Source organism: Lissotriton vulgaris, chromosome 3_1 (assembly GCF_964263255.1).
Source record: "Lissotriton vulgaris chromosome 3_1, aLisVul1.2, whole genome shotgun sequence".
NCBI classification, from domain to species: Eukaryota; Metazoa; Chordata; class Amphibia; order Caudata; family Salamandridae; genus Lissotriton; species Lissotriton vulgaris.
Genome location: NC_141689.1, coordinates 1,836,573,635 through 1,836,594,051, shown reverse-complemented (window position 1 = coordinate 1,836,594,051; position 20,417 = coordinate 1,836,573,635). Strand labels below are relative to the sequence as shown.

At 44.6% G+C, this 20,417-nt stretch overlaps 1 protein-coding gene across 6 annotated transcripts in view; it reads right to left on the bottom strand.

Annotated features, from left to right (window-relative positions):
• DCLK2 (doublecortin like kinase 2) overlaps positions 1 to 20,417 on the bottom strand; it is a 498,513-nt gene that overhangs the window by 92,293 nt on the left and 385,803 nt on the right. For all 6 annotated transcript variants that reach the window (XR_015309377.1, XR_015309378.1, XM_086962280.1 and 3 more), the window contains one exon: positions 8,357 to 8,476. Coding sequence is in view for 4 of the 6 variants with exons in the window: in XM_086962280.1 (XP_086818406.1) it covers positions 8,357 to 8,476 (120 nt within the window). In the remaining 2 variants the exon portion in view is untranslated. The remainder of the gene's footprint in view (positions 1 to 8,356; positions 8,477 to 20,417) is intronic.

The following is a 20,417-nucleotide window of genomic DNA, read 5'->3' as shown; positions in this document are numbered from 1 at the left end:
TAAAAGATACTCATTTCAGCTTGCCTTACAACATTTATCAGCATTTTGTCATCCAGCACTTGCTACCGACAGAGTGAAGTTGGGTTTTCTTAAATGGCTTCTTACTTATTAGTATGAAATGATATGCATTTATTGCTTTGCAAAAAATATGCATTTATTGGTCCACTTGTGAAATAATAATAAACGTGCCACTTCAACATGAGTATTCGTCATCTCATTTCATTGTTCCTTGGTTCTCAGTAAAGTGTTGTGTCGGTGGCCTGTGACTCACAGTTGACGTGACCACACCCAAAGGGGTTCTTGATTCTCCCTCTCTCAATTTGTATCTTACCTGTACTTGCGTTGTTGCGATCACTTTTGTTTAAATTTGTTCACAACTCATCAGTAGTGCACCGCCACATCTCACCGTTACCCTTCAGAGAATCTCTGTGTTATTTATGTTGTATACGTTTGTTAACTTTTGATACCACATCAATATCGTGGTATTATTTTAATAGCGAAACACACATCTTGCAATTATCTTGGACTCTGTGCCGATTTGTTCACAGGAAACAGTATTAGGAAAGGATTTGAATACACTTTCCGTACATTGGTATTTTTCCTACTTGAAACTATCTGTAAGAACCCTTCTATTGAGTCTCATGCCTAGTTCCAAGGATGCCAAATATATATATATTGATTTATGGGCCTAGCATTGGTTGTTCCCATCAGAAACCTAGCAATGCAATGGCAAGTAGGTGGGCCTCCCAGCATCAATAAATGGGTCTGTGATGTTCAAAAATAGACCAGAGCAGAGTTAACAACACTTTTGAAACAACATAGGCAGGAGGGAGACAACCTAGCTACTGATGCTTGGGGCGAGATACTGTTGGCAAAATCAGCTAAACAGATGAAGTCACCTTGACAATTGAATACTTGAGACATTACACCGGATAAAGAGGTTGGAATACAAGGTTATATTATTCAAAAATGATCTATATACAACAGGGTCCGAGATAAGTTTATGTTTGTGAAATATTTTGATAAGAATTCGCATTAAAAATTACCGGCTAGAAAATGAAATTTATAAGTAAGCAACTCTGCCACAAATTCAGGAGCAGAAGGATTCCATGGCTTTAAGGACCGGATCTGTACAAGTCGCTTATTTTGGGCTGCAGGATAAAGGTATTATTTTATGTTGGACTAAAAGGAATGTCATGATGGATGTATTGGGTCTGGAGTCCCAAAACAAAGTGAGCCTACAACATAACTATGATGATGCTCAATTATGTACAAATATATTGTGACCACATGTTCAATAAAAAATAAAGGAGGCATGGCTAGGCTACCTACCAAGATGCCCGTGTAGCTCTCCACCATCCGACCAGACATTCTTGTCCTATCCGTCCGAAATACTGAACCATCCTACCCACCGATGGCAGATTTGGATGCCGCAGTGTGGCCCCCAGGGGCGGGGATGCTCTGACCTCCTGAGAAGCTGTGGAGCTGGAAATCGAGAACTCGGCGTTCGGAGCTGCTCAGCGGAGGCCCGTTCGGCGTGCACTCATAATCCAGGCCGGCACACGCACACTGGTTGTTCTGGCAGGGCCTACCTCACGGCCGTTGGAGAGCGGCAAAGCCCAGTGTACAGCAGCAAGGGGATTGAGTGATGCCTGCAGCGGGACTCTGAACTCTACAGACTCCTCTTCGCCCCACTGGTAGGCCGGCCCGTGTCACTTCTGGTGGCCTGCGGCGTGAGGGGCCGCGGGGAAGTCTGGGGGCCAGCCACCCGGCTGGTCAGGCCAGTTGCGTGGGGGGGTGGGTGGGGGATGGGGGGGGGGGGGAGTTTTGGTTCCCGGCCTAAATTGGAGAAACGCGAGGCCTCCCAGTTGACCAAAAAAGCCACAGAATTGAGTGTGTGTTCCTTGGGCCCGATCTGTACTTCGCATCACTGGTGCCGGGGCCACCACATGCTTGCGGCCCGGTCTACAGCTTGGTGCTGCTGTTACCTACATGGGTGTCCACCTGGAGCAACACAACACCGCCTGTACAGGGCGACCCACGCCAGTTTTGATGTGGCCTTGAGAGCACTGTTCACCAATCTGCGCAGGGCTGATGGAGATTTGTGCCCAGTGGCATGCTGTTTCGCTACACTTTGGCCTACACTGCCCTCCCTGGCTGGCTTTGGTGGTAAGACACGCACAACTTGCACCTATCCTTGTGGCGCAGCTCTGTCGATTATTGGCCACTGCTTACTACCGCCTGTGCGCGGGCGATTCTTGGTGCGGAAAGACCCTAAGCAAAGAGTGCTGCAGTTTAACAGGCCGAACAGCACAACAGTAGAGCCTGGTACCGACATGGTTGAGGGAGGAGCGGATATGGCCCGGACAGAGAATGTCCCTTATGGCTCGGACGCCCTGATGCTAGAACTACAGGTGGGGTTCAAGGCCCTGGATGGTCACTTCGATTCCTTGGAGAAGCGCCAGGATACCACAGGGGCTAAATTAGATGTGCATGAAGGATGTCTGGACACTGCCGCCCAATCCACCAAGCCCCTGGACCGTATGGAGAAAATACTCAAGAATGTTGCCACGAAAAACAAAGATTTAAAGGCAAGAAACAGGCGTAACAATGTAAGCATTCTTGGTGTACCAGAGTCCTTTACCACTACTTTCCTTGTGGAGCGAGTGCACCGCTCACTCGGTCCTCGCCCCAATCCGGGAGATCCTCCTAGACCGATTATAGCCCGCCTCCTAAACTTTTGTGACAGAGATACTGCAGTACGGATGGCAAGAGAAAATGGCCCTTGCCCTGGCAAGGATTGACAATTACACTGTTGCCAGACTTCACCACTATGGTCCAGGAGGTGAGGAGAAAGTATACTGGTGTAAAGGCTACACTTTGAAATTTAGGGCTTAGGTAGGGTATGATTTATCCGGCTAGTCTTTGAGTAGATCTTGAGGGGAGGTCTCGAGTATTTGATACCCCTACATCGGTTCAGGAGTTCTGCCGAGATTATAAAGAGAACAGTGGTACCCATGGAAAGGACCCTCCTAGAGTTTCTCCTACTCACAGTGGCTCGTTGGCAAGTGTGGAACTTTTCTCCTAGGAATTATCAGAACTGCTGGCCTTCAGCGCCTATTGACTGAACTATTCTGAATTTTATAGGGCAAAAACAGTGTGTATTAGATTTTTCCTTTTTTCAAAGTTGGGTACTTGGCGAGGCTTTGCCTTACCCCAAGTGTGAATCACTTTAAATTGGATATACTAATTGGAATGTATATTGCTTTTCCCATTCCTCATTACATACGGGGGTTCAATGTTGCATTCTACATACTAGTCTGTGGGAAATTTCCCAACGTTTGGGTGTGCAGGGATGGGTGGGGGGGAGGGGGGATTGTTTGTTCTCATAGTAAACCATTGCTTCTTTTCCTGTTTACTCATTGTAGCTTGTATGGTACTCAATAGGACACACGAACATTGTTTTTCTTAAATCAGTTATATGTCTTCATGGGGTAAATTGTCCACCTTTTGTGCATCACCTGGAACGTAAGGGGCTTAAATAATGCGAGGAAAGGGAAACAGGTGTTGCATTATTTACAGAGACACCAAGTGGACGTCGCATTTCTTCAAGACACGTACTTGCCAAAGACAATGGACACCCACTTCGCCTTGTCATATGGTCCTCACCAATATTTTGTGAATTATAGCACATACGCCAAACGGAACTGCTGTAATTATACATAAGCGCCTGCCATTACGATTCTCCGGGGTTTGTAGTGATGGTCGGTACATAATGTTGGTGGGGCATCTGATGGGCTGTCAAATGGCATTTGTCTGTGTATGCGCCCAACGTGGACAGCCCAGAATTCTTTCACGATTTGAATGCACAGTTGCTTCAGCTGGATGTGGACTATATTTGCATGGGTGGAGACTTTAATCTCCTACTAGAACAAACATGAGACGGCACGTCCAACTCCCCAGACACGACATCAAGCCCTGTGCTCGCTGCGCTTTATTAGAACTGCGTGATACACTTGGTCTGGTTGAAGTGTGGCAATACTGCTGTCTCGGGGGACTCAGCATACACCCACTATTCTGCACAACATGATACCTGGACATGATTGGATTTTTGGCATGTATCCCCCAATTTGCCAGCTTGGTACAGGGCATCCCAACACCTACCTAGAATGCTCTCTGATCACTTCCGAGTTGTCTTAACGCTTAGGATCCCCTGACCGGACGGATGTGAGAGACAGTGGCGGTTCCCCAGTCAGGATTTGTTGGATTAAGTGATCAGTGTTGAGCTACATGGTGCTATTGTTGAATATTTTTAACTAAATAAAGGGTCGGTTCAATCCTGGGCCACGTTATGGGATGCATTCAAGGAGTATCTACAGGGGATCTGTATCTCCAAGCATTCTGGGGTGTTGAGAGACTTGCGATGTACACTAGCAAACATTGAGCAGCAACTGGGCTTGCATGATCCAGAGCCGGTCAACCTCCCGAGCCGGCTCAACATGGCCGTCACCTGCCAATCTTAATGGAATTTAGGGAAGCTGCAGAACGAGAAGCACGATTAAGTAAATATGCTATTGCGCGATGATATAGAGAGGGAGAGAGATCTGGCCGAACTTTGGCACTGCTTTTGAGGCCCCCAGAAGGACAATCATATATCGCCTGTTTCTGCTCCTCACATGGACAGACATTGATAACCACTCCGGACGTGCAAGACTAATTTCTGAATTATTATTCTAACTTATACTCAACGCACGTAACACACAGCATAGAAGACCGCAATGAGTACCTAGCAGAAATTGCACTGGTAGGCTTGACAAAGTTATGCAACAATTTTTAGCAGAACCCTTCTCTACTGATGAAATAATTGATGCCATGAACATCTCAACTGCCCCCCGCCTGGTCGGATTCACTTGCACTTTTTTTATAAGGCCTATAAGACACTTTTAGCTCCATACCTTCTTGAGGTCTATAGCAAAGCTCTTGAATGGCAGGAGCCTCCCCCCCATGAAGCTGTGATAATCCTACTCCCCAAGCCTGGCAAGGTCCCGCTCCTGTGTGGTTCATACACACTGCTGTCATTATTAAATCTTGTCTACATGATTTTAGCAAAAATTATAGCATTGAGACTGGCCCTCTTCGATCGAATTATCTCGCCAGCTCAATCAGGTTTCGTCTCGCATAGATCGACGGCTCTGAATATCATACGCTTTTTGCAATTATCCACAGAATTGCACCGAAGTTCAGGCGGCTGCCGTTTTACTCGATACAGAAAAAGCCTTCAATTCTTTGGAGTGGTTCTTTTTTTTGGCAGTTATGAGGAAAATGGGAATGCCTAAGGGATTCATCGATCTTACCGCACTACTTTGTACTTCACACTCTGCTAGACTAAGGCTAAATGGCACCCTATACTCTCAGTTTAAACTTACTTGCGGTACCAGACAGGGTTGCCCGCTCTCTCTACTGCTTTTTGCGCTAGACTCCTTGGTCTGGCAATTGCAAGAGTGACACCTGCATAGCGGGCTTCAGTTTAACACAGGCCTTCTCCTGATCTCACTGTACACTGATGACATTATACTGTATGTTCGCCACCTCCAGGAGAATTCGGACCTGTTCGTCAGAGTGGTCATCTGATTTGGTAGATTCTCGGGACTGGGCATAAACTGGGGCAAATCAAAACATTTTCCTTTGATGCCATGTACAGCAAGGTGGGATTGTGAATTACCCCTGGCGTGGTGTGATGAGGCGACTAAGTATCTGGGAATACAAATTCACAGGGAGGTTGAGTAGATCGTTTTGCTGAACTATGGCCCATCACTACACACGCTAGAGCAACAGGTGGAATTTTGGTTAAAACTCCCTCTATCATTGGCTGGTCGAGTAGCTATGGGTGGTGCTCCCCAAATTCTTATATCCGTTTCATATTTTCCCATTCTGTTACCCAACAGACGCTTTCGGACTCTTCGCTCTCACCTCATTAGGCTGATTTGGGGAGGCGGCAGAGCCAGAGTTAGTTGGGACACATTGACCCTACCATATAAAAGGGGAGGACTTGGGGTTCCCAATTTCCAGATTTATTACTTAGTCGCACAATGAGGCTTTGCACACTCCTGGTACCACCCTGATGCATGGATTCCTTATTCTAGGCCTGAGGCTGATCTCGTGATCCCTGCTCCGTTGAAAACGGTATTACTAAAGGGATTTCACAGAGACCCCTGAGACATCCAGACAGTGTCCACCACTAGCTGGGCCTGGAAGAAACTAGCGTGTGTGACAGGTGGGCATATCGTATACTCCTCTGCACTTCTGATAGTTAATAATCCATGGTATCACAGAGGAAAAGCTGGTTCAACCCACACTCATTTCATATTCATTAGATACAGTCGGGGATCTATTTCCGGGGGGCCATTGCCTTTTCAAGCTCTGAGGAATTGAGGTTTAGCAAAGCATCCTTTATGGATCACTCGTTTTCAGCAGGATTCGTAGTGCACTTAGAGCACAAATCACTGAATTCCCATTAGAGCCCGAGTCCTTCTCACCACTATTATTGATCACAAGTAAAGGGGGGGCGTCTATCATTTCCAAATTGTACAGAGCGTGTATGGCCTTAACCCCTATCAGAGACACCAAGATCCGAGAGACCTGGGAGAGTGACCTGGGACACCAGATACACGACTCCCACTGGTCCTTCTGTTGCACTCAGACCAAAGAGGTTTCCCTTAACAGTAGACAAACTGATTCATTTCAAGCTCCTGTGGAGGGCCTACATGTCCCCTGTGAAACTCAAATCCATTTATTACTCCCGGCCGCACACGTGCCCTAAGTGTGGAGTAAACCAGACTGACTTTGCCCATATGACCTAGAACTGTGTAAAGATCTGGAGTTACTGGAGAGCTGTTCACACAATCCTATCGTGTATGACTCACTTTGACATAGCCTCTATCGTCGAGGTCGCTCAGCTGGGATATGTGTATGACTTCCCTAAACAACTGGGCAGAATTATCACCATTGCTATATTGCTTGCCAAGCAGGAGATAGCGCTGCACTGGGGCAATAGAATCACCCCTACAACAAAAGTTTGGCTTAATAGCTTCATTTATTGCAACACAAATTGCGAGCGGTTTGCTACAATTCAACCCTTGGCATCCAGACCCAAGGACATTTGGAGCACCATGAAGTGTTATTTTCTAGAAGTTGGTTCTGCCCCTTCATCACAGCTGCCTGCAGGGATAGGTCCCACGGGGGAGGATTAACCCTTCATTTCCATGCTGGATATTGACACATGCCACATGTCGGGAGAAGGGGTGGTGGGCCTGCAGGAATACGAGTATTGCTAGGATTGCAGTATATCATGTACATGTTACCCCTATCTAACAGTGCGTTGTGTTTTCTAAGATCATATCCTCCCAGATGTGTGTGTTTCTGTATTGGTACATTGAGTAACCAATTTATGCTTATTGTGTATTAACATGAAAATGGTAAATAAAGTTCATATAAAAAAAATGGACAAAAAGTTTGATATAGGAGGGTTAGTGTATACTGTACACATGGCACAAATCTCCAGGAGGAGGAGAAACTTACAAACCCATGTACATACACCCTACACTTTGGTTAGACAACCACTAAAGGTGGTTATTAAAGTGTATACAAAGTGCAAAGACAAACACAATCTTTTTCCTGCTTTACATGGTACAGACCACCCCTACATACATGCATATTGCACTGGAACAAAATCGATGTTGTGATGTGGGATGACTATCTCGTCCAATTATGACACAGTAAACAGTCAATTAAGAATGTAAGAAGTTTCTGAAATAAACCAAGCAGGATCCCCATTATTGCACCTACTTCAAAGGCTTGTAGATCAACGTTGTTACAGGTGATACAGAAACCATTTATCCGAAAGTTAAAACAGAGTGTGGTTTAAAAGCCAATACAAGTATTTAATAAAAATCAAAGCTGCAGACAGTGATGAGCTGATGTTATGGAGATGTTCATTTCTGATCTAGCATAAATACACCATTTACACAGCTGCACGGTCGCCTACTCTAGGATTAAAAGGAAACGTTCACCGCTTTACGGATGGCAGGTAGCTGGTAGCATCTGTACACAAGACAGGTAGCCCAGTGTCGGGAGACTATAGGAGTGCCTGCAAATGCAATTGTTTTGTGTGTAACAACTCAGAGAAACATCTCATGTTATTAGTTCAGCATTAGGAAGCAGCAACATTATGTGCATGATTGCATTTTGAAGTTCGCCAAGAAGTGATTATGTGATTAGGTCTTCCCAGCCTGATCCTGTAGTCCTATTAGTCTGTATTCTGCATGGATAACATGAGCAAAATCTGCAATCGCCTTACCTTCACTAATTCCATCACCATGTAGAGCTCTGTCGGTGTGTCCATCTCCTCTATCAGCATGATAATATTCGGATGCTTAACCTGTCGCAGTATGGCAACCTCGTTCTCAATTAGGTGCTCCTGTGTAAGGGAAAGGGTTGTGTTATTTAATTTGTCCCAGCATGAACCATATTCGAAACAAGGAACGTTTTGAAGAGGTCTCAAAGAAGAGAGAAGTGTATTAATGGGCCACATGTACGACCTAGGGGTGCCTTAAAGTAGCCAATAAGAAACAGTTGCTTTGATATTGGTAAAAGAGTGGATGTTTTGGGAGAAACTGACCGACATCATGCTTATGCCCCCTTCCTCTGATGCTGCATACAAATGTGTGCACTGCGATGTGCATGATTTAATGATGTTCTTTTCTGCAAACTGACCAAACGAGCAGGCAGCTGCATTCTGCAATCCTTTCAGGCTCTACTTTTGAAATTCCCTCTTTTAATACTCTTCATTTATTCCACCCCCGCTTCAATGTCGGTCTACCTCCCTCCACATCACGTTATTCCCCAGCGCCACTTCCCTGCACCAGGTGACTGTAATGTGATGGTGACTGTGTGCAGGAGAGACCACGAGAAGCAATGCTCAACTGCGGATCTGAGCACCTGCTCTCATATTCCTCTTTATTTAAAGTACAAATTGTGCTCCACAGGACAGGTTTTGGAGTGTGCAACGAACAGATTACTTACCATTGGTACCACTCTTTCTTGAAGAGACTATCCACATGCAGATTCCTCACCAAGTTTTCTCCAAGCATCAGACTGAATCCGGAAACTTTTCAGCAGTACTTCTGTTCGCTGGTAGGTGGCGCTGTGACTCTGCACTGATGACATTCACTCCAGAAAGGACATGCAGAACCTAGGTGCCACTCCTGCATGCGGACATTAATTGTTTTCAAGTTTATCCGTGCCCCCAGACGCAGAGTCCCAACAGCAAATTGGTTGTGACCGGTGTGCAGATTCTAATACTGTAAGAAAAGGGTTCCTGGTTGACTGGGGGTGTGGGCCCTGGTCGTGCAGCTACCACAATTCTTCTCAGGATGAAGTCACAAGCAAACCCTAAATTAACCAGTGCTCAACCCTCTGGTAGCTTGACACACAGCAGTCAGGCTTAACTCAGAAGTAATGTGTGAAGTATTTGTGCAACACTTCAAACTAACGCAGTAAAACACAACAAAAAGATCCCACACAGGTTTAGAAAAATAGAGCAATTTTTAGCAAATTAAACAAGATCAAAATGACAAACCAGTAGAATCTGAGATATTCAAATTTAAAGATTTCAGTAAAAATAGCCCAAGTAGGTAACTATGGATATCTGGTTGTGCTGGACTGGGACAAAGTCACAAGTTCAGTCTGACCGCAATAGAACGCGGGCCGGCTACAAAGACCAAGTTAGGCCCCCTGACCAGAGTACCTTAAATCCTGGTTTGTGGAGCGTTGTGAGGATTTGTGTTGAACGGTGTGCCGTGCAGCTGAAGTGATTAGTCTGTTCCCAGATGCGGTGTGCTGCTATGAGAGTTCCCGCATCATCGTCCGTGATCCAGTCTATGATGGCTTACGTTGTGAAGTTTGGCGTCACGGATGCGCCATGCAGTTGGAGCGATTTATTGGTTCGGAGGAGTTGCCATGCAACGATGCAGAGCCCGGCTTCATCGCTGATGCTGTCACAGATGGTGGATGTGAGGACCTGCAACTTGAATGCGTAACATAGTGGCGGTTGTGATGTGTGTCTTTGTGACCGGTCCAATCAAAGCTGTGGTGGCAATGCATAGGTTCGGCTCGGGTTGCACCTCACAGCAGAGGAGAGTTCCACTGAATCTACTGAGGCTGGGAAAGCACGTTAGGTGAACTTCCAAGGGTTCAGGACTGGGGTGACCCTACTTGCCAGGGTAGACTCACGGATGGCAGAGTCCAGGTGAAAGAGTGCTTGAAGCCTAATGTGCCCGAAAGCTTCAGATCAGGAGGCCAGTCAGCTAGGCCTTGGAATCACTCTGGGATTCTGTGTTCAAGAGATTTAGGCCCAGTGCTTTTCACCCAGACAAGAAGGCAGCAGTTCAGCAGGGTGGCAGTTCCTTCAGAGTAGCAGTACTTTCAGCAGCATAGCCGTTCTTCCTGGCAGAGTATCCACAGTTCCAGAAGTGAAATAATGAAGAGTTGGAGTCGGAGGTCCAATATTTATAACCAGTTGTGCCTTTGAACTGGGGGAGAGGCTTCTGGAGGTTTCCCTTTGAAGTCCCCAGAAATCCTGCCTTCCTTGTCCTGGGTATGGACACTACAGGGAGTATGCAGCCCTTTTCTGTGGAGGCAGGACACAACCTTTTCAACTATACTTTAGGTTATGGGTCAAGTAAATTAATGGTCTTGACCTGTGTATTTATTCACACTCATTGAATAATTGTTAAAGCAGTTATGATATACATTTATACATTTCCCGAGAACCACCTTCAGACATTTATCAAACAAATTAATGTTATAATATATATCCACAAATATTAAACGCAACAATACTTTACTGCAGTTGCACATAACAGTCTTTTGTGGGTCCAAAGCTGTCAAATTGAAGTAGGCTTTACAATTCATCCCAATTGCCTATTAGATCAATTGGATTAAAAATAGAACGCTCCCCAAAAATAATACGGCCGAAGCATTTCAAACCTCTTATTTTTGGGTTCTTTTCAGGACCCGGACTGGTGACCGTCTGTGAAATAACAAAATTAATACAATAAATGAATTAGCTTGTATTCCCCTTTGTTCTTGATTTTTTCTTTGTTAAACTCCTAAAGGCTTGATGCACAAGATGACCTCATTGTTCTTTGAGAATGTGCATTTTATGAAGCTACCAAGTTTTATCCTTTATGGATCTGCCAATTTGTATCCCATTTATTTATATTTCTAGTGGCGCTTTCAAAATTTGGACTTAAAATCAGACTTCACAATAAGTTAGTTATTTTTTATTCCAATTCCAAAGACACCAAAAGTGAACTGGCTACTTGTTCTCATTTGGTAATTACAGCTTATTAAATGTAATAAGTTAACTCCAATGTTATCATATGGGACAGGTATGCCTTGCAGTAGTGAAAAAAGAATGTAAGAGTTTTTCACTACCAGGACATGTACAACTTAAAAGTACATGTACACCTTTTTGAATGTACTGTACCCCGCCCTCTGGGTTGTCCAGTCCCTACCCTAGTGGTGACATATGCATTAAGGAAGATTTGGGCCTGGCAAAATGTTTATTTTTCCAGCTTGACATGGCAGTTTAAAACTACACACACAGGATGTAGTGGCAGACCTGAGAAATGTTTAGTGGGCTACTTAAGTGGATGGCACAATCTGTGCTGCCAGTCCACCAGTAGAATTTAAATTACAAACACTGAAATACTCCTTTACAAGGGACTTGCAGTAAACTAACTTTGCCAATTGGGGATATGCCAATGTTAACATGTTTTTAAGGAGTGAGCACATACACTTTAGCACTGGATAGCAGTGGTAAAGGGCCTAGAGTCCTAATGCCAGTGAAAACAAAGTCAGCAAAAATGGAGGAGGAGGCAAAAGGTTTGGGGGAAGACCACCCTAAGGTTGGCAGGTCTAACAAGAGGTAGCTTCGGATCCTCGCCTGCGCGGAGTAGCACCTAGGTAGGCTCCACACATCATTTCCGGAGCAGAGTAGAATGGAGTCAGTGCAAAGCCACACAATCACCTACCAGCAGGTCCAGTTTGAAACCTGGGTAGCATTGACAATATGAGGAATTTGCAGCTAGAAATCTTGGTCAGATATGTGCGATTAGTGCTGGGTGAGCTACTACAATCCTTCCCAACCAGAATCTTTACAGGAAAATCAAACAATATTCTAGTAACAACAGTTCAGTCTATTTGCCACACGATCTCCAAGTCATTGAAACTGGATTGGTTATGGCCTTACCTCATACCATGACCCTCCTCTTGTTGGCCTCCAGTTCCCAAAGGACGAGAACCCTAAATTAGGTACTGTTCTCATTAAAGCCTACATAGGATGTTGGTGTGCAGGGTTGGGGGCCACTGGGGCTGGTTGTTCCTCCCCACATCGGACTCCTCTCATCTCTCTATAATCATTGCCTTCAGCAACTGAGTCATGAGCTCTCTGTATTTAATCTCAAACAGCAACAGTTTCTTTGTTACTCCTACAGTGTCACAGGAAGCCTTTAGCATGGTTCCCTTAAGCACAATAGTCTACATTCAAAGAGGGGTGCACTGAATTTATCTACAGGACTGTGGCACCTTTATCAGACTTGTAGGATAGGGTTGTAGTACACAACCACACTTTCCTTTCCCACGCGTTCCTTAACAACGCAGGAGGAAGAGCGGATGCGTCTGAACCACGCATTCCAGTTACACCACAAGTCACTACAATGACTTGCCTTAGGGGTCGCTGGACATTTTGGTATAGTATAATTTACTCTTCCAACTCCAGTCCCGCAACAGTAGGGAAAGCGTTGGACTTTAAAATCCAACGCCACTTTTCCCAACGCATGTTGTTTTAAATATTTGTGTTGTAAATGGAATGCGTGTTTAAGACGCATTCGTTGTTCCACCTGAGTTGCAAAGACAACGCGTGGTTAGTCTGTTGTGGATTTTGAGGTTTCCCATAGGATAGGCACTTTTACCCTTCTGCTAATGACAGTCAATTGTTGTTTCTGAGACAGCAGTTAGTTTTGACAGACTTGCCTGTTGTAGGCTGGAGGCTCCCAATATGGGGTCACTGGAAAGGCATATCGGACTGCTCAGTCAAACATGAGGTAAACAAGGGAACTGTGTGTTGTGCAATGATGTCGGTTACCGCAGTTTCATGGAAAGCTATGCATGACCCTCTCAGTTTTCATTTTCTTCCTTACAGAGCCAGAATGTGTCTTTTCAATGTTCATATGAGAGGTACAATTTCTCCATTGCCTTGAGGTCAATGATGGGTTATTTTCAAATGATACACTCCTAATTACTCATAGGAAGCATGGAAAGCATTGCTTTGAAGTGGGGGCATTTTCTGAATTGAACGAGTCAAGCAACCATTATGCTGCTATTATCTTTTACAATTTAGCCTTCACATTCTCAAAAGCAATGGATGCTACGATTTGTACCACTAGTCTTTTGGTGTAATAATGTCCCATGACCAGTAAATGTTGCCCATCAAGTAGTATGTAGAACTTCATGCCACAATCATGACATTTCACATTCATCATCAGTGTTGACAGAGGCAGGTATATCACCACCCCTAGTTGCTTGACACAGATGGCAGCTATTGGTTGCATCTTCCGCCTTAGCGTAGTTCCCTAGAAACCACATTTTTTCATGAAGGAAGTCTTTCGTTTTGGCCATTCCTTGATGTCCTTGGTAGGCCAGCTGGATTGTTTTCCTTCTTAATACTTCAGGAATTAAAATCCCACAAATAGCCCTTCTTCTGCAACTATTAATCAGTGGCTGACTCTCCACAAGGTCATTTTTCTAACAATAGCATCCACTTCTCGATTCTTAGTGGAGAATGGGGTGATGTGCCTTGGAATAGCAAAAGTATTGTCTTGTGATCTGATACTAATTTGAATTCTTGACCTTATACGTTTAGAAATTAGTGCGTGCAGCCCCACCTGATTGTTAGGGCTTCCTTCTATTTGCAAGTTTCCCGATTCTGTGCTAGTCAGGGCTTTGCTGGCAAATGCCATGGAGACCCAACTGCCATTTATTTGTTCTTGAAGTAAGACTGCTTCTAGTTCCGCCATCCCTTTTTTGGACCAAGGTACTTCACTTTTACTTCCTTAATCATGGCACCCTTCACCCACTGGAATGCTTTGTTATGGTCTATTCTCCACTCCCATTTTGATGATGATTTTGTGAATCTTCTGAGAGGGTCAGGGAAAGTATCCAACCAAGGTATAAACCAGCCACACAGCAATACCGTACTATGGCAATTACGCTTCTCAGTTATGAGATGGTCTGGAAGGCAGAACATTCATATCATCTTTGGTCTTGCTGGGGGTGCATGGTGAGCACTCCTCTCCAAAACACATACTTGAAAAGCTGTATTTTGTCTTTGAGGAATTCACTTTTGAGTACTGCAATGACATATTCATGGACAGGTTGCCATGTAGGAAGAATCTGTGATACACAGTAAGGTTTTTACATACATGAAAATTAATTGAGGACATTCATAGCCCCTTCTATGGTAGCCAGCACTCGTGTCACATCATGGAATACTTCAGCAACTCATGCAATGTCAAAACAGAGTTGTTTGTAGCAATAGAGATTTTGAGTATGTTGTATTGTAATTCCTGTTTTCTTGAGCATTAGCATCCTCCCTTCAGGTCGAATCTCCAGAACCACCAAGCACCTTTTATGTCTGATAGGATATCATCAATAGTTGGGGTGATGTAACATTCTCTTTATATCCTAAAAGAGAAGGTGCATGTCGATGCAGATGCCCGCTGCTCCGGGTAGTTTTAGTTTCATTGTCACCAGTAAGGAGGAACCCTATAGCTATCAGGTCGGTTATCTTACCTATTACCCACTGTTTCTGGTTTGTTCAGTTCCTCCTCTGTTTAGGGTCTTAGATGGTAGGGAATCTGTATGTGACATCAAGCAAATGGTTCCATCATTGGATCGATGCATGATTTATTTTGCTACAGGCAGTCGCGCTTTAGTAGTTTAAATTCTTTAAATAGTTCCTCAATGCACTATGTGTTTACACATAGAGAAGGCTCCGGTCCTCTGCAGTAGTGCACCTCAGCACGGTGGTGTCACTTTCTTTTATGTTGAAGAATTTGGCTTGAACAGACTCTCATTCCATGATCTCCCTCTCAACTGTGACGGCAAGTTCCAGGTGTGACATTCCACCGTAAGAGTATATATTATTCTCTGATAGCAATGTCAGAGCGTTGGATTTAGTCCAGAGTATAGACGTTGGTCAATGATAGTTTACCAACACTCCTGAATAAGAGAGGGCAGTCACTTCCAGTACTCTTATCAGCATCCTGCACTTAGGTTGCGGTCTTCATTTATCAGATGATCACTCTACAAATGAGATGAATAATATGTGGTTTTCCTCCTCCTCTGGGTCCATGCTCGCTGTTAGTTGCCATTGCCAATTTATTGTCCCCTGAGATATGGTTGGTAAGGTGCTTGGGATGAACGTTCTAATCACTGGAAGCCTTCTCAGACCACCTCTGCAGACTCTGGTGACAAGATTAGACTTCCGCAGTTCGAGCACATTTTCCAACTCACCAGGCATGCACTCATGGGATAATGTTGACACCTGCAGTATGCACATATTTACTGGTTCTCATTTTTCTTACACAGAATTCATTCTCTTGTGACTTACCTTGAATGGCATTCACCACATGTCTTAATCGGTTGAGGTTCATCTAGTTCTTCGATAGCACATAGATGCTTTTATAGATTCTCTGTTTTTGTGCTATGTTTGCCTAATATCTCTTACCCTGCATGGTGGAGTAGTAGTGACGTTTTGTCTCATTGTCCATTTCTCAGAAAGTTTTGAAATAATTGTTGACAATCCATCAACACCAGCCACTAGGGTGTGGTCAGAGCCAGCACAGCAAGTTTCCTAAAAGGCAGCAATGGGCTAGATGTAGGCCCTATGGACTGCAGAGCATCTGTCTGGGCAGGAAGCATCTTGAGGCCATTACCTGCAGCGACGATAGCCAGTTTGCCTTCATGGTCATTATGAGCTGCTTGGTCATCGTTAACGATGATGTTTTTATGTTTCCAGTGCTGTGTGCGCTGTCCCTTCCTACCTTGCTCTTGCTCTCCAAAGGAATTTCTTCTACAAGCAGCTGCATTGTGCTAGCTGATATTCCTGTAAAAGTGAAGCCAGGGGCATAAGTGGCTGCCTTTGGTGGAGCTCAGTGGCTCTATAGCCATGTTGAGGATTTGTGAGCACAGGCTTATGACTATGTGTGACAGGAAGAATCCAGTAGTTTGCCCTAGTTGTATGTTGTCAGTTACACAGTGTGCTACTCCTGCAACTTATCCACCATCTTCCCGGGCTTATTTGGGTTTTAAAATAAAGTCTCAGTTTTATTCCAACATACTTGCCTCCACTTTTTTTTGTTGAATTAGCGGGTGTCTTGTCATGAAAAAAATCACTCATCTGAGGGGCTTGAAGTCACACTCCAGTTCAGTGGCATTGTTGCTGAAGAGCCATTTCCTTGCTCCACAAGAGCAACTTGCGTAGCGCCACAACTGCTTTCTCAGCTGCAGTGTGATTGCCCTAGGTCTGCTCGGGGATGGATCCCGGCTCATGTCTGACACTGGAGGGTCTGGATTCTTGTTGCCAATGTAATGTTGTGGTGAAGACAAGTCAGAAAGACAACATGAGATGCAATGTTTTCTAACTGTGGGGCTGAGCCCATGCTTTCACATTCCTTTTTGTTTAAACTGTTGTGACTTGTGGAAAAGTAAAGTGATTAAGCCTTCTGGATGTCGTTGAAGACCCAGTTACTGGATGTCTGTCTTAGGGTTCCACCATGTTTATATTAAATAACCATGCCAAGTGAACACGTGCAAAAATTAAAATGTTGCAAGGCTCACAGATACCCCAACTGCTGTCTCTATTATTATCACTGACTGTCACGGGAACACAGAGATCACTTTAGAAACACAGCCACTGTGCAGCATCACGCTCTCCCATGCAACATGCTGGTCAGATACCATTATATGTTCAGGGAGATATTGATTGTTTTCCTCATTTGTGAGTAATTGACCACAAGGGTGACCCTAGAACAAGAACCAGAGATAACAAACAATATACTCCAAACAAGGTTCTTGAGCTATATTATTATACTGAACTAAAAAAAGGGGGGGGGACCACCAAAAAGAAAAAGTGAAAAAGGAAAAGCCTATGAGTGCCACAATGTCACAAAAAATCAATACATAAGTAAATACTCAAATACGTTTTAATAAAGTGAAATGAAACCAAAAGGGCGCTCAATCAATTACACTCACGATTAATGCAAAAAACATCAACATGTATGAAATCAAAAAACAATGGCAGAGACTAATAGACAAATCACAATAAACACAATACACAGTCGGAGAATAATGTGATCTCTGATTTATGCCATGTACAGTGCGTTGACGGCGTTTCAACCGAAAATTCCTATGAGGGTCATCATCAGGACAAATTAACTTGAGGAGCGAAAGTGACCACTTGATAAATTCTTAACGATCTTTCTAGACATGGAATGAATCTTCACCTATTGTACCAGATAGCTTCCAACAGGGAGACCTGGCGAATTCAAGAAGTGCCGCAATAAGCGTACCTCCAATTTTGATTTAATAAGAAATTTCAATGGCTCAGTAACTATGGTACGCGGTCATCAAACGGTATTATGAACACATTAAAAAATGCAGAAAATTTCATACGTTCAAAGGCGTGTGTTCCGCGATCTCGTGTTCTGCAGAAGACGTCAGGCTTCGCGGAACACACGCCTTTGGACGTCAGGCTTCGCGGGACACACGCCTTTGAACTTCCGACATTTTCTGCATTTTTGGATGTGTATAATACCATTTGATGACCGTGTGCCATAGTTACTGACCCATTGAAATTTCTTATCAAATCAAAATTGGAGGTACGCTTATTGCGGCACTTCTGGAATTGGCCAGGTCTCCCTGTTGGAAGCTATCTGGTACAATAGGTGAAGATTCATTCCATGTCTAGAAAGACCGTTACGATAATTTATCAAGTGATCGCTTTCGCTCCTAAAGTTAATTTGTCCTTATGATGACCCTCAAAGGAATTTTGGGTTGAAACACCGTCAACGCCCTGTACATGGCATAAATCAGAGATCACATTATTTTCCGACTGTGTATTGTGTTTATTGTGATTTGTCTATTAGTCTCTGCCATTGTTTTTTGATTTCATACATGTTGATGTTTTTTGTATTAATCGCGAGTGTAATTATTTGAGCGCCCTTGTGGTTTCATTTCACTTTATTAAAATGTATTTGAGTATTTACTTATGTATTGTTTTTTTGTGACATTGTGGCACTCATAGGCTTTTCCTTTTCACTTTTTCTTTTTGGTGCCCCCCCCCTTTTTAGGTCTCGCCTGTCGATGCGCATGCGCATCGAGCAAGGCGAGAGTATTGGGACTTATCTACTCTTTATCCACACTGCAAGGAATCGTGGCGATTCCTTGCAGTGCCCGTGACTTTTAAGCTCAATGCGCATGCGCATTGAGCTTAAAAGCGCGTTCACGTCCGTCCTTGTTTACCCGCTCCGCCCCCTCCCCTTCCCGCCGTGTCGCATTTCTCCTCCCCTCTCCCCTCTCTTCCCTCCGCCCGCTCCGCCCCCTCCCCTTCCCGCCGTGTCGCATTTCTCCTCCCCTCTCCCCTCTCTTCCCTCCGCCCGCTCCGCCACCTCCCCTTCCCGCCGTGTCGCATTTCTCCTCCCCCCTCCCCTCTCTTCCCTCCGTCTTGTTGTATGTTTTTGTTGTGTGTACGATCCTGGCACTCTGCAGCCCGCCAAAAACGAGCCAGCACACTCAGTTCCGTAGTTTATGGGTCGATTCTCGTTTGTAACACTCGCTTTAATATCCCCGGTAACAAATTACTTCAATGCACTGCGCTCCGTATTAACACAGCATGAATCAAGTGGCGATGTGTAGTTATAATGCCCTAAACACTGGTGTTCCACTGTAGTTACTGCACAAGTCCCATCTCTGCCGTACATTTTGTACGCAGAAATTAAGTTTAACACAGTTCGAACTTGAAACTAGAGGTGTCTGCCTAATTCTGAACGCCGAGGAGCAATTGCCGTATTATCCCTTCCTAGTTATTTTACTTTTCCTTTATCCCATGTCGATCTTTGGTTATGGAGGGGTCAACTCAAGTTTGCGCTTTTTATTTGGGGGGGGGGGCTTGTGTAATATGGAGTAGCAGAACCGGTGTTCTCGCTTGGCGTCCCGCAGCTGTAAAAGCAACCCCTGTACTATATGCCAATGCACGTACGGCTCAGATCTGAATCTGTAAAGCGCTGTAGTTTCCCGCGCTGGGTTTAAAGGGCGCGCATTACCACGTGATCAAACAGCGCGCGAAAAGCATCCCCACGTTCTGTATCACGCCCCCTGCAAATTTAGACTTTTTTTTTACGTAGCCGCCATGCTAGAGTCAGGCTACGTTGTGGGCGTACATCGTATTTTTGGTGACCACGCCCAGAACGCTAGCACGCTTACTGCGTGGCATTTGTGTAGACCTGAGCAGAGCAGTCGGTTGTTCTTTTACTTAACGTATTTATTTTTTAGATAGAAGTTTAGCAGTACTTTTGCATCTAATCAGGGCATGCTAGTTTCAAATCTCTCCCCCCCCCCTCACTATGGATGTTTAGGAAATATTTACTATTATTTAATGGTCACAGGAATCGTGCGGCAGGGGAGGGCCAAATAATATAGTAGGACGAGTAAATTATGCCGTAAAAGTGTGGGGGGGAAACATTAGACACAAAATATTTTTATATTACAGAGCACGGGTGTGTACCACGTGCTCAAATAGGGCTCACTCTCGGCCCCCCTCGCCACTCTTCTGGCCTCACTCTTCCCCCACCCCTCTGGCCTCACTCTTGCCCCACCCTCTGGCCTCACTCTTGCCCCCCCCCCACCCCTCTGTGCCGAAGTTATGTTAACACAGTAAAAGCAAACCAACAAATCGGAATATACTTCCGTCGTTTTTTTCAGAAGCTAGTTCAAGGTAGCAAATTCCCCCTTGATGTTCAACTTGACTTTCCATTGTGGAACTGGAGAAAAACATTAGCACGCTGGTCTCATTTCTTTCGTGGATGCACGGAATAAATAAATATAAATCATTTCCAAAAGAACACACGAGCAAGTGCATGACGATAAAGTTAGTGACAACAAGCCTATTACGTTTCTACTTTGTGAGAAATCTGGGCGGGAATGTCCCATGGCAGTCAGATATTACCAGGCAACAATTGTGTTGAATGTGGTCTTTCACTTCTGGCATCCTGGGTTCCCTGTATGGTGGAACCTGA